At 37.6% G+C, this 15,890-nt stretch overlaps 1 protein-coding gene across 9 annotated transcripts in view; it reads right to left on the reverse strand.

Annotated features, from left to right (window-relative positions):
- LOC127987838 (CUGBP Elav-like family member 5) overlaps positions 1 to 10,886 on the reverse strand; it is a 207,918-nt gene extending 197,032 nt beyond the window's left edge. For 4 of the 9 annotated variants that reach the window (XM_052590197.1, XM_052590192.1, XM_052590191.1 and 1 more), the window contains exon 1: positions 10,202 to 10,666. In XM_052590197.1, the coding sequence (XP_052446157.1) occupies positions 10,202 to 10,607 (406 nt within the window). In that variant the 5' untranslated portion in view covers positions 10,608 to 10,666. Of the gene's footprint in view, positions 1 to 10,201 lie in introns of all 9 variants that reach the window. The other 5 variants (XM_052590195.1, XM_052590190.1, XM_052590188.1 and 2 more) reach the window with 3 other exon arrangements.
- Positions 10,887 to 15,890: the final 5,004 nt, after the last annotated feature.

Raw genomic sequence — 15,890 nt, forward strand, 5'->3', positions numbered from 1 at the left:
TCTATATTTTTAAAGTATTTCTGCATTCATATCATGCCCTGAAAGACAGATTCACTCAGATTCACTTTTGTGTTTAGTAAACCTACAGTCCAGATTCAATTATAAAAATTGCATAAGGCCTGGTTCACACGGGACGATTTTAAAATTGTCGGCAGATTTTCCAAACCTGAGAGACCCCACACACGGCGATAAAAAATCACGGGTCTAACAGTTTTGGTCGCTCCGTGTGTGGTGTGCAGCCACACGGCAATATCAACACATCACACACGAACCGATTTGACTCCCGAGCATTCCCAGGTCAGACGGGAAATCTCGCAAAATCCCTCGAGATCAAACGTGACTTTAGAGTAAACAATCATGGCGGACAAAGAGGATGCAGTGGCCATAGTTTGTGCTTTGTTTTTAACGGGGAAAAAAACATAAGAAAAACAAGAAAAGGCGATGGTCAAAGAGGTGGAGACGACGCGAGCATGGACTATACTTGCTATATCATGATATGGAGATAAGTTGTTGTTTTATCTCATAGAAATGTTGTTACGTACTACACAGATTAATAACCGTTGAAATAAACGTTCATATATTAGTTTCCATGTACTCTGGTGGACTGCAGTTGTGGATGTAGTTATGCCCATCGACTTTATTTGTATTTGTTATATTATATACGCCGGCTGTTTTGATTTTGTTTCCCGGTACTATCACTGCCTCGTCACCTCGCTTTCTGATTGGCTACACGCCACAGTCCACAGGCTGCGTGATTGTTTGTCCTCGGGGGACACCACACACGAGAAGAAATCGGGCAAAATAAATCCAACATGTTGGATATCCCCGATTTGAGATCGGAGCGGTCCCGACATTCTTCCGAGCAGAGGAGATTAGTCTTAACACACCACACACGGCAGGAATATTTGATCAGATTATTTTACGATAATCGGAGCATCCTAAGATTGTCGGAAGGGCTGAATCGGGGCTAAAATCGGCCCAATTATCCTGCCGTGTGAACCAGCCTTAAGAGGCCTTATCAGTTTCGGTTAGCTGTAATAATGACATAATTTTGCCTTCACTAATTTTCCTCTTTGTCTTTTACTTACCAAAATCCAATTCTAAGCACATGTTAGTTTTACGCAACATCTGACTGCACTTGAAACTGAATCGAACACAAGAATGAATTGTGTTATGATGTTTAAGGGATCATGCAGATCCCTTAAGAGATTGACGTCTGGTCAATCAATGTATACTTATGTCACAGTTAGTACCATTTGTGCTGGTTAGACCCTGCTCCGGAGTAGGAGGCAGTAAAATCAAACCCAGTTTTGGCAGAAAGTGGGTAGTTCCACAATTAGTTCTGGTACTATGAAAATGTCCCCATGGTGCGAAAGGCCCTACTGTAATGAATTGCAATTTGTACAAAGTGTTTTGATTAATGCAATTACATAGTTTAGTGCTGCTGGTAAGAGGAGTTAATACCACTGATCAAGTAACTAAAAAAGAATATTTAATTATCTAAATGTGTGCGTGCAATGTGCCGCTCTTATAATTGTGATTTTACTCCAAACTTACTTGCATCTGCATTATGATTTTTAAGAGATCATGAAGATTCAATAATTAATGGGTAACCTTAGAAATAATTTTTTTTTTTTTTCTGTTAAGCGACAATTTTAAAGTTTAGATGTTAAGAAAACAACCTTTATTGTTGGTCTCTTAATGCTTACATTTTATTGTGAAGCAATTTACTAAACTGCACATAGAGTATAGCGTCTTTTGTGTTGTAGCTAAGAGAAGCTAATAAAACTGACTGTAGTAACAAAACTCTACATATGTAAATATGTGCCGCTAGCGTTCGTGCATGACAACAAGTGAGCGTTTCTCATGAAAGAGCTCAGTTTCAGTGTCACTCGCAGTTAACATGTATTATGTAAAATGCAGTTAATGCATTGACCGCCTTCGGAGAAAAAAAAAATGCATTAGGGCTTGATTTCCTTCGAAACTCTCTCTCAGTCACTGTCCAGACAACAATATTGTCTCTGCCCTCACCTAATTACTTTGTAATGAGTCTTGTAATATAATCGGTGCGCTAGCGTAACCTGTAAACCTTAATTAAGGCAGCCACCTTTAAATGTGCTCAACCTCAATGTACCAGAGCAAAACTATACGCACGTCACCTCACATGGAGCTAGAGCAGCAAAAAATGTAAATGAATTTTTATGTTTGTATTATTCAGAACTAATGAATGAAAGTCAAATCAGTGCTTGAAGGAAATTATGCCTTACACATTAAACATTTATCACAGTTCCATATTTAAAAAATGACAAACAAAATTTGCAGCTGTATAAATAGTGTACATTTTTGGACTACTTCAACTGTGAAAATGAAAAGGCGGCAATGCATACTGAAGAGTAGCTTCCTAATACATATGCAAGACTTGTTTGTCATGGCAAGACTCAAAAAAGGTCTAGATCTGCTATTGTGTTGTGAATTTGAAATATGGTGCGGTGACACTGTGTCTTGCGGCATGCTGGGAAGTCCTCAGCCAGAAAACGCTCTGATGGTGCACCGAATGCAAGAAGGGTGCGACAGAACAAAGACACTTCCTCAGTAGGCTACATCTGTTTCTCCTCCTCTCCCTCTCTTTCTGTCTTCAGAGGACGGCTGGCATGTGAGCAGTGATGCCAGCAGTGGCAGCTTAACCTATTTTCGGAAATACCACAGATTTCTATTAATAGCCCTGCTGAGCAGCAGGCCTCTGCGCACATCCCCGACGGGTCCCACAAACTCACTGAAAACATCCTCTCCCAGACCACCTTTCAGCCATGCTCATGTCGTAGCATCACTTTTCAATACTAAAATAAAAACAACAACCAAATTCAAGAACGTTCTGGGCTGTAAAAAGAATACTGCGATAAAGCAATCTGGGAAAGATTCTGGAGAAATTGTTCTACAGCGTTTTTCCACTTCCAATTGCATGCGATTTCCAAGAAAGAAGATAATTAAGAAAAAATTACTGATATCTTCAACATCTTAATATTCTATGAGGGCATCATAAAACTTTAACTCTTACAATCTTTACCAATCCTCTGTTGCGCGTTTTTTTCCACCAGTGGGTTGCAAACTATTTCTTTCTGATTGTATACTGCTAACAAGACTCACTACCAAATTTTGCAAGTGTAGAGAAAGCTTGCTTGTTGATGTCAAAGCATTAAATCATCATGTATCTATAATCAAACTTTATGATATTTTACGAAAAATAGTCAAACTGACATGGACAGGTTGTGAACACAAAAGGCTAATCAGCGACTCAAATTGGCTAATTACCGACTTTTAAAAGTGTGTATTTTTGTTGTTAACATCAAGGTATCAAATCATCAAACATCTAATCAAATTTGACGGTGTTTTGCAAAAGGTTATCCGCCACTGGTAAATCTGGACTGGTTGCGCAACTCCCTAGAAATTATTTTACAAAATAAAAGTAACCATGACCCAACTGGATTCATTACCAATTTTTAAAACTATGAAGAAAATGTTTTCCTTTTTTTTTTTTTTTTTTTGTAGCTGATGACAAAGCTTCAAATATTAATGTATCTAGTTTAACTTCATTGTATCCTTTGCAGAATCGTGCCATTTGTAAAAGCTAGTCAAATACCACCCAACTGGACTCATTATCAACTTGTAAAAGTGTGGAGAAAAGGCTTTCAATATTTATTGTTGACGACATCAAAAATGCATCCAGTCAAACTCTACAGTATTCTGCAAAAAAAAAATTGTTTTTGTGTCAAACATAATATGTTTTGTGAGCTAAAAAGCATTTAAAGCCAATGAAGAAAGCATACTCAACTATTTAAAATAAAAAATATAAAAACATTTTCAGCCTAAGTCATATTAATAATTGTGTTGGGTTATTTATCAATATGAAAATGACTATTAAAATACCAATTTTTGTACTTTGTTAGGTTGTTGTTTAGCAAAACCAGTTCAGAACCACTGATCTAGCGTGCTAGAAGTTTCCCTTACCGAAAAATACTAATGCAAACCTGATGCCTATGCACAGTCTTATCTTGTCATACTCTCAACATCGTGGTGGTGTCCCACGTCTGCCCCGCCACACCTCCCCTTTCATATTAAATCCTTTTGTTTCCACCCTCTCCTGTCTGCCGGGGTGGTTCTGGCTCTCCCATCCTGTCAGAAGGGCCCCGTCACTCTGCCGGTGCCTCCGGATTAAAGGCACCATTTGTTTTCAGTGGTTCTGACAATCACTCCATCTCTCTCAGTCTGTTCATCTATTGTGCTTAGCCCTCTGCCTTACTGTCATTTTTCCCTGTCCACTCCAGCTCTCTGTGTGTGTCTGTGCGTGTGTGCATGGCATTTGTCACAGCTCTCTGACTAACATAATGGCCATGCCCTCCTTCCTGAGATCAAAGGACGTGGAAAAGGGCTTTTCTGCTCAAATTCCAATAAGGCATTTACATATTCCCAAGCAGTTCTCATCAACGGCAGCAGAATCATCCTATCGCTATTCATTAGTCAACCGTGTTGAGTGTTGATTTATTTTCCTCTCGACAATAAATCTTTAGTTCAGGAAGCTCGAAAAACCAGAACAACAGTTCAACTGCAGGAAATGTCGGAAAGAGCAGTCATGTCTCTGTATCATACATTTCATTCTCTGTCGTCATTCTCCCTTTCCCTCCATAAAAAACGGCACCTCTGGACTGACCTTGTAAAAGTTTACTGCATAAAACAGTAAACAGAAAAGAGTAACTAACAAGCCTTATCCCTCAGAATTGAGCTCCATTTTGAAATGCTCCAAGAAAATCAAGCATCTTACAAGATGAAGTGGATATTTTTTTCACCAATAGCATCACTAAAGAATAACTTGCTAAATAAAACATCTTTCTCTGCATTGCCAGTGTACAACTGGTTTTTCAATCTAACCAGCTGTTAAATTGGTAAATCATAAAATTAGCGCTAAGACTGGTCTAGGAGACAAGCTAAGCAGATAAGACTACATATTTTCAGCAGGTAATGACTGTTTTCAAACAGGTTTTGTAACCTCTTCCCCCATTTGCCATTGGTCAGCCAAAGAGACTTCAACTTACACCATTGGTTGTGCTAATGTTATTATAGCTATGTTTCCTTCGCACTGTTTTTATGCCCATTATTATGGTTTTGGGAAAACTAGCTAGTTATTTTTTTAGTTAATTGATGCATCATATTACATAAGTTAGTTAAGCAACAAACTGCATTATTTTATGGAAAACACAACCCTGTGCGAGCGTCACAAAATTGATTTATTTTTGGGGAAAATTACGCAACTAATGGTTTACTTTACTCTGCATATTAAGCAATATTTAATGATAAAATGTAAAAATCATGAAAATGAAATTTACATAATGATAATATTACGTTTACATATTCACAACCAAAAAAAATTAAAATTTTAACTGAACAGTAACATTAATTATATTATGTTTATCAATTAAGCTTAACTCAAAAAATACTATGTTTAATAAATTGATTTCATCGGAACCTATGGCAGTGAGTAATGTTTTTGAATGATAGAGCAATCTGTTTAAGCAGCACAAAACAGAGGGAATTGGGTGGTCTTTTCTATTAGCAAACACGACAGATATTATGACACATTTGAAGACAAGCTTATTGTCTGCCATAAAAAATGGTCACAAGGGAGAGATTCACAACATCTTAGAATAGCGCATCAATAATTTTGCTTTGTGTTTTATGCTCGGTCCACAAAACTGACATTATACAGATGGTCACTGAACCTCTTTCCACAGAGGGTTGTCTGGAATACTCTACTGTAAGTGCCATCTCCTGATGAATGGTAATGGCCTAAAAAAAACACACACACACATTTTCTACCAAAAAAGAAAAATAACCTTTTCCAAATGGAGGAAAGTCCATCTAAAAGCAGGTAAAGGGGAGATAAGTGGCCAGTTCAAAGACAAGTAGCTCAAAGCAAAGCTTGCTGATAGAGGAGGGAACATCTCATCCTGACATTCAGAGCTACGGTTCCTGCCAGGAGAGCTGCTGAAGCACTGCATTTTTTATGAATTGGCCTTGTTGCGTATTATAGTATTTACAGATCTTTGCATCTTTAGACTGTCAGACTTTTAAAGAAGCCATCTGACATTTCAGCCAATGGCCTCCTCTAATTTAAAACCTAATGAAAATCTCCCAGTTGCAGTTTTTATTAATTGTTGACATGTTTCCTATTTAAACGTGGGAAGTCTGGATGAAACATTATCATCAAAAGGCTCATAGCTTTTAGTTAGAAACTACAATTTACTGCTTTGGACCATTTTGGACAAAAAAAATAATTATAAAATATACAAATTGTAAACACGTGGACAGCCATTTTTGTTCAACTTAAAGAAAAAAAATTGGGAATAGTAAATGTGTTTATATCATTTAAACTTTTACAAAGTCTCAAAACTAACAGACATTTAGGCTACTAAAAAACAACTCTCCGCTTTCAATTTACTAGTTTTACTAGAAAACAAGACAATAAAATAGACTTAAAAATCACTTCTCAGATATGAAAATGCTACTATGAACATTGGTTCCTGGTAAAGCATACAAAATATGTTTCATCTTTCTATTAATAAGGGATTTGTGATGTAATTTTTCTGCAAGGCCTTGAAACAATCTCGCTCCTGGCTTAGCTCTTTTTAATACTGAAAATACCATAGCATAAATCTCCTTTCAAATCACTGTCCAACAAGGTTAGCTTTACATTTATACGCACTGAACCTTTCTACCGCTAGGCTGTCAGCTTTTGCAAGGACCCCTGCTGTTAACTACATTCACATGGGAAAAGACAAATGAAAATAGTTTAATGCTTCATAAGATTATTTCTAAGATGTCTATCGTATCTCTCAATCCCTCATAAATGCATTAGCACAATAGGTCCTTGAAAGCAGTTAAGGATTGACACTCTATAGTGGCAGATGTGAATGGAGCCGCATTAAGCGCAGACAATCAGACAGCATCAGGTTTAGGTCTAAATAACCTTGTATATGTTTGTGTATAGTGTTCAAATGTTCTCCATGCCTTTTGTATCGTAAGCTTGTGCAAGCTTATCCTTGGACATCTTCACCTGCGGAGTGCAAAATGTGCGTAACAGGCTTTCAAAGCAAAGCAACAATAGTCTATTTATGCTAAACGCAGCAAGAGATCTATATACCACGCTCACGTATACGATTACAAATACACAGCAAGTGTCTCAAGCTTTGCAGGCAAATCAGTGAGTAAAAAACCCATTCCCAACTCCATACTAAATAAGAAAACTTTAATAAAATGCTGAGCTCAACTGATCACAGGTGAAAAGCCCGAGGGGAAAAAGCTCACCTGTTAATACAAATCAAGAGACAGCGTTTGTTAGGCCCGTTGAACAGACCTCATAATAGCTGTTCATACTGAACACCACAGGCTAAGATGACTACAGCATGCTTTAATTGCAAAGAAGCAGCCACTGTAGAGGGACAAACCAAGAGATCTGAACGACTGCAACCTCAGACAATAACTACAGTTGCTAATCCTCCTCCGTCATTATGGTCATGGTTTATTACCGCGCTTAGCAAACTAATGCTGTGTTTTCCTGTGTGGATTAGCAAGCTGACTTAACGCCGAAACATCTCTCCACTCTGAAATCTACATATTATCCCCTTAGTCCGGTGAACCCTTTAAAGCAGAACTTAATGATGAAACAAATGCACAAATATCTTGGTTTGCACTTATCTTCAGTGAAATTGTGTGGATTGCATATGTTCACACAGTAGGCTCTTACCAATGAGTACTGGCATTAACACAAACCATTCATCTGCTGTGCTCCTTTGTCACGTTTCGGATTAGAAAAAATTACATTAGCATCCTCACCGACATTTTAGCCAAACATTTAAACAACCTTGGGATCTCCATCACCAACGCAGCCATATTGAGACTACTCGCAAGACTGCACAATCTCTATAAGCTGACAAAAAGTTTATGTAAATATTTGCTGACTTGTTCTTATCCTCACATCCCCTCGTCGAATAATACATAAGATGAAAAGAAATTCCATCCTGAAGAACCAATTCTCTGTGCAATCCTTTAGAAGTCATATTCAGTTCCTGTCCCAGAGGCAGCTGCATCACAAGTATAATCAGCTAGTTTAGGGATGAAAACAATTGGGTTCATGATGTTGTAATCTGGCATTGACAGGACGGTCAATTAATAAGTATGGAACCAGCCATAATAAACACCAAAAAAAAACACACACACATCAATTATTCGGTAATGATGCAAATTTACAAGTCTTCGGGAATAACCTATGGGTTTGAAAAAAAAAAAGAATATATATATATAGGCCTATATATATATATATATATATATAATTATTATTATTATTAATTATTATGGGTTTAAAAATTATAATTATGCACAATTATTTCAAAATCCACATCTGAGGTATAATTGTGCATAATTTATGCATAACAAAATGTCTGAAGTATTATTAACCACAGACCTTATTTTACTTAGAAAAGGAAGATCACGATTTTAAAACCCCATTGGAAATTCCTAAGGGAACCCAATTGCTTGAAAATGCTAATTATCTTCTGGGTTTAGCACTACAAACTGTAAAGCTCTATATTTTAGACGTCTAATTGATGGGACTGTTCAGCTCACAGTAATGCACTAGATAAGGTGTATTCACTTGACATCCATCAATGCCCAAGAGGACCATCACTATTGAGGAACAGTCAGATTGGATCCTCCCAGGTGTTTCTGTCTTGTATTATTTGCTGCACGAGTTAATACCTCAAATAATATAACAACTTACATGTCACCACTGATGCCATTTGATCAAAGAAGGATAGCCGCGCGAGTGTCATTTCTCGTCAGAATTGGCGCGCTTTCATAACGGTCGACTTGTGGTAAGTAACTTTTTTAAGTTTCCTCTGAAACGGCACATTTTTGGCACGCATAACCTCTCTAGAGTTTAACCGTTTGTCACAGAAACCTAAAATTAAGAACAAAATGAAAATTCCACCTCGTTTTCTCCAACTGTTTGGTTTGATTTCATTTAGCCAAATGAAAACGCACAACCCTCGCCCACGAAATCATTGTAGCTATATAGCAATTCTCATTACTCTGACATGTTCAACACAGTTAAACCCCATATGAAGCAAGGCTTCTCACGGGGTAAATATCGTGGATGAACGCTTGAGCAAATAGACCCTTATTAGCATAATTATAAACACGCCACTGAAATGAAGCCTAATAGTAACTGACACTAACGAAGACAAATGCGAATATTCAGTTTCCGACACACATCGCTTGAGGGGAATAAATGACAAGAACGAGATTATACCAAAACAGAGGTTTAATTTTCTTCTTGTTTGAGTGGGATGACGTATCCAACGTCGTCAACTGTCGGTTTGAACGTCACGTCACAATATAGAACGCGCCGTAGTTCGTTATGACGCACAACCGAACGTGTTTTAAGTGCAAATATGATCAACAGATAAGTGGAGCTTCACGTTTTTCTATTCTAGTATTGTATGTGCGTGTTTCATTAATCAGGCGCACCTGTTTGGAGCATGTAACAGCTCTGTTTTTTGTAAGATGCTGAACAACACCGAACATATCTCTTGGTAGGCTATATAGGCTAAATATAATCATATTCAAAACGCCTGTTCATGCGCGGGAACTGCATAGGCGATGTTAGACTGAACAAGCTTGGATGCTCTGGGGTGGTGGGAGCATTCCCCCATTGGTAAAGATGGAAGAGGCTAAAGAGAGTCTATTTAAATATGAATTTTCTTCTAAGATTTTTTGCCCCAGTTCAAAAATTATACCGCCATAGAGAAAGGCGAGATTCACTGCCATATTATATGATGGGGATAGCCTACATAATATTCATAACAAGCAACAATGCAAAGGTTCAAACTGAGAACATAAGTTCTCTCGAAATGATTCAAGTGTAAGACAGTGGCCAAAGGGGCCTGAGATTACAGTTTCTTCAGACTGTATGTAGCCTATATGTATTTAATATTGACATGACAGGTATTATTTATAATAAATATTACAATAACGCATGCGTTAACAACGGATAATGTGCACAATTAAATATATATATATATATATTACAATATTGTAGCCTAGTATTTACCCCTGCAAAATCAGACTCGTATTAAGAGAATCACGCGTTTACCTTTGTGCATGCCGGTGTATCGGTCCTTTAATACTGTCAATTCGTGGATTTTCCCAAACTGTTCGAACAATGGTTTCAGGTCTTTTTCCTCGAGGTTCCGCGGTATTTGCCCGATAAAGAGTTTTATGGCATCTTGGTCTTTCATGGTGCCGCTCTCCGGATGAATGGAGATGGATTCTGACCCGTTCATGGGTTTAGGAAATGGGATCTGAGCGTACTGGTGCTGGTGCGGGATTAGGAGGAGTGGATGTTGGGTCGGTGCTGCCCCGGGTCCAGTGAAAAGCGGACTGGAGTAAGCGGTATGGGGCGGCTGTGGGTGCTGCTCCCTTCCTGTCTCAGACTGAGTGAATCTGGCCATTCTGAGCTGGGAGCAGACTGGATAATAATAATGACAACACACACACATACACACACACACACTGAGAGAGAGCGAGCGAGCAGTCAGCTGGAAACACAGACTTACTTTCTCGGCGCTACACATACACACATTCGGAGGAGATGTTTAGGGGAGGGGGAGACGCCGAGGCATTTCTTGCTCCAGAGCGACACCCAGCGGCGTGGATTACAGAAAACACTTTAGTTTTCCTCAGAGTAGGCTACTTTAGTTCTGAAGACGACAAAAGGGTTAGACGTTTATGGTCCATTTGAGTTTCGGAACTCGTTGTTAAATACAAGCGTGTTTTGGACAAAAATAACGGTCAAGTTCACGCAGCTGCGCGATACAACAGTAAGTTCTGTTTGGAACGCCACATCCGGGTAAATGAATATAACAATTCTGAAGTTCTGAAACACATCCGCGACTAAACAAACTGTATACACTAGTATTTACTATAATAACAGTGATATCATTTTGAGGACATCAAGTGGATTGACAATCTGGTATTTAAGTGAGAGCATGTATTATTTAATTTTATCACCAATGGCCGTTTTAAATGTAGAAATGTGTCATTATAGGCTATTTAAATGAGCAAGACCGTTAAAGTAATAAACGATTACTAATAAATAAATTAATGTGCAGACGATGCAATAAACATAATATTTAAAATCAAACGTGTACATAGCTTTGAAAAAAATGTAAGAACCAACATGAGTAAATATATTAAAATCACGTGCCCTGGATATTTCTTACTGTTTTTTTACGGCATTTTAAGAGGCATTTTAACTTGCTTTTTTACAAATAAATGTATGTTTTCACTGTAAATTATAATTCATACTTTTTAGCTCCATTAAACATCATTTTGAAGTTAAATGTAATAACATTTTTCACTGTAGCCTATCTGCTATGGTAACTAGTTAGCTAAGTGACAGGCTTAGCTGTATCATAGATTTATCTATACTGTAACACAGTATTATAGAATTAATCTCATATGCAGACATTATCTGTCCCTATGGTTACAGTGTTACTCAAGACTGTTCTGAGAATACATGTGGGAACTGACCTTACCTGTCCATAAAGACAGCTTTTGTCTGCAATTAGATATACAACACAACTTGAAAGACTCGTTAGTCATACAGTTGTCAGTCCCAAAAACGGTGTGAATGTATAACCATAAGCAAACAGACATAACGTAACGAGACTTTTGATTTAGTTTTTGTACTTATTTATTTATAAAACACGGAAGAATGGCCTTTGATCAGCTTGCTTCCATCAGTCAGAATAGCAGCGTCTTTAAATGAATCTGTTGTTTAGAGTTGTTATAGAAGGCCTGGTTTGATCTCACATCATTGACAAAACGCAACAAGAACATCACCTAAAATTTCACTAACGATATTCTTGCAGGACATACTAGGAATTTGTTTAGTAAGGCCTGAATAACTACAAAATATGTACCAATTTCCATTCATATTTCATGTGACCATCCATGCAGAGTCCCAGACAGTTGCTTAATTAGCAGAAATTAGTATTTTTGCTGCTCTCTAAAATAGCTGTCACATCACTACCCTGGTGTGAATGTTGAATTTGTGAAAAAAAAAACTAGAAACAGAATGTTTTTTTTTACTGACATTATCAATGTGTTTAGGAACTCTGTTTTGAGACAAAGCAATTTCATAACTACAAGTGATGGAGCAATATCTACACTTGATCCTCATGGCAAGAAGTAGCATTGAACTTTTATATAACGGATCAATACTTCACTCAAAGAGGCCTTTCAGAAAGATTTGTGACAGTACAAAAAAAAAAAGCAATATCTCCAGATGAATCAGTTTTGTAATTGTGTTTATTTGTTTGTTTGTTTGTGTGTGTGTGGCGGGGGGGGGGGGGGGGGGGTTGCATCTTTAGCAACTCTATTTTTATTTTTATATTTTTGTTACCTGGCTCCCATTTGGTATGTAATGCTCTATTGTATGATACAATCAATTATTGATGTATAAAATCAAGTAGAGCCCAATTTATTTTTCTTATAAAAATAAAATGGTCTTTAAAAATCTCATGCTGATTTTAAATTTAAATGTGCATTTATGTTTACAATCAATTAATTTGAAAAAAGTAACATACGTAGCACAGATTATTTCTTTGATAATAACATCACAGTAATTCACAAGTATCAGTGATTGTCCTGTGAAGTGAAAAAAAGCTGTGTGTCCAACGTGGTATCACTTTATACCAACAACGTGGTATCACTTTACAATAAGATCTCATTAGTTAACCTTAGTTAACGCATTAACATTCACAATGAGCAATAGTTACATTTGCTACAGAACGTGTTATTAAATATTGGAATACCTAAGATTGATGAAGGTTCAGAAGAATTTTTGATTGGCAGTTAATGTTAACTAATGAATTAACTAATGTTAACCAATGTAGGCCCTCTATGATTGTGTGTGTGTGTGTGTGTGTGTGTGTGTGTATGGAGGGGGGTTGCTATAGTAACGAACGCAACTTTACCATGCATCTGATCGATTGAGATGCCGTGCTCACTGACATGCTTGCGCACAAATCATGGTCATGCTCATAAGGATCTTCTGCATACTACTAATAATAAAGCAATTAAATAAGTAATTTAAGAATGCTTAAATGAGTTCTGGGATTGTAGATAGTTATATATGAAGAGTTCAGATGCAAAATCCTCCAGGATTTTCTCCTAAAATAATTATTTTCTCATGCTCCTATGTTTATGTTCAGTTATTTTATTTTAATGGGAAAGAAAAGAAACTATTCATTGGCATTAAAGTGAAATTACTAAACCTACACATGGAAGCCTGATAAAAAGGCTCATCTTAGAAGAAAATTTCAAACGGCTCTTAAGGCTTTTGCATCTGAACTCTTCATATGAAGTAGTAGTCATTTTACACTGTTTGAAAATAATATTTTATTTTACATGTGCACACTCACTGATATTCACATGTCTAATAAGTTAAAAATTCAAACGTCTCATTTATTTATGATTTACATGAATCATTAGCCTGTCGCATATTTTCAATTCAAAATGGCAAAATTTCTTAAAAGGTTGAGTAGTTTGCATCACTAGATAGTCTAATGCTGTCGGTCGCTTAACATTTCTATTGTAAAAAAGTTTTCTAATACATTAAGCTACTACTAGCATCTTTCCACAAACTCTAGTTGTGTTGAGACAGTGACAGTAAGACCTGCATTCTTCTGATTTGATTGGCCATCTCGATCATTTTGACATTGACAAGCGCTGTTGGGCCACTGAGGAAGACCAGCCTAAAGCCCTGCACGGGTGTCAAATTTAGGCCCTATCTCGAGACGCTCAGGCCTAAGACCGGCCCATGACTGACAGCTTATCAGAATTACCGGCCCCGGCCCGTTTTTTCCGCCTCTTCTCCAAAAACAGCTAATACTACTGTTTCAGCTATTAAATTTAAATTTAGTCTTCTCAAATCATCACGGCTTGCCTAAAAATAAATATATATATATATATATATAGATATAAAAGCATGTTTAAACATTAAACCTAGATAAATGTGCGCTATATCCAGTAGTTTCTGTGGAGATGCTTTAGGACATGGAGGCGCCAGTATGATGACTTGCATTTTTTTCAGTGGATACGCCATCATTTTTGCTCATAAAGGTAAGAGTAATGCATCATTTGTAACTATAAAGGGTCTACCTTTATTTGTGTGCACTCACAATATCAACAAAATGTTGTGCTTTTATAAAATTAAGAAAATAATCATGATGCTCTTTCTGCCGTCTCATCTTGAACAGGAGAACAAAAATTAACCGGAACTCAGTGAATACATGCCTCACAGACATGATAAATATATCTATAGAAAGCTTTAAATTACTACTTAATGAAATAAAACAAATCATAAACATTTAATTATAATCATAATCTGTAAAGATGCACTACTCTCTAAAGGCGCGTCTAATGAGGAGATGGCGAGTCAGGATCAGCAACGTCATCCTTGCGACACCGACTCAGAAACACTATTTTGTTAGTAAATAATTCAAATATCACCTTCCTATTTCCCCCTGACTCATTTATGGTAATTAATTTTGCCGTTGCTTTGCAGCAAGTTTAAGCCTTTTGTGTGCATTTGAACACAGACCTCTTCAGCTGCGCTGCTGCTGTAGAGCCACTCTGGACAGTCACGACAGCAGGGTCTCGTGTTGTTTCCATCAGCGCAGCAATTTTTCTCATCACTAATTGATGGTTGTCTAAAATATAAAAATAAGGAGAAGCCTAAAACACGCCTGAGGCCCGGCCCGCATCTGAACTATGACATGAAAATTGGCCCGAAGCCCAGCCCGAAGGGCATAAAAAAGTCGGGGTGAAATGCAGGGCTCTAGACCAGCCTAAAAGTTAAACTTTTAAAACTTTTTGTCATCCTAACAACAAACCGCTTTACTGATTCTTATACACAGAGTCTTTTACTGTCTATCAGCTTTGACTATTTTAGTCTTTCAAAGGAAAAAATGGTTGGAAAAACAGTAATACAAATTTTACATAAACAACATAAAATGCAGGACAAGAGCGAGGCCCTTTAGAGGTACGAGGCCCTGTGTGTTCGCACACTTGGCACAGCCCTGGCGACGGAACTGGTTCATGGTATTTAGAAGTTTCCATGATAACAATATTGTGCATATTCAATACCTTGATATATAGCATTACAGAATACCAGCACATGTCTATGCAGGAGGCTGGTCTTTTTCACTGGAGGAAGCGTTATTAAGGATTTTGGACTTGTATTTTGTCCAGAAGCACCAGTTTAAATTTAGAATGCCTTTATGATGGGTTTGTTTCTTACAAACACACAGCTTTTCTCTTCACAGGAGGTTAATTGATGGACTGGAGTAGTGTGGATTACTCCTCTACAGTGAACACCCATTCACTGTAGAGGAACCACTGGTGAGCAAGTGATGTAATGCTAAACTTCTCCAAATCTGTTCTGATCAAGAAACAAACTCCTGGACGACCAGCGGGTGAACTACTCCTTTAAATAAGCTGGTGGTGATGCAGAACGTGGCGGCTATTTTTAGGCCCAAGTTTGATAGAAGTGTGAAGATTGAGAACTTCCAGTTCATGTGCTTTATTGACCACCACCATTAGTATTTTGCCTGGCTGAGGGGGGCGCGACAAGAAATCAATGACACCAGCGCTATTAGCACAAACTGAAGAAGTAGCATTACAATTTAACGTGTGAGCATTTTTTTAGCCGCTGGTTGTTAAGCACTCAGTGGGTGTGGAGAGGCAGTCAAGCTTGGCCTCCCCGGTCTGCGGTA

This window comes from Carassius gibelio, chromosome B22 (assembly GCF_023724105.1).
Source record: "Carassius gibelio isolate Cgi1373 ecotype wild population from Czech Republic chromosome B22, carGib1.2-hapl.c, whole genome shotgun sequence".
Taxonomy (NCBI): domain Eukaryota; kingdom Metazoa; phylum Chordata; class Actinopteri; order Cypriniformes; family Cyprinidae; genus Carassius; species Carassius gibelio.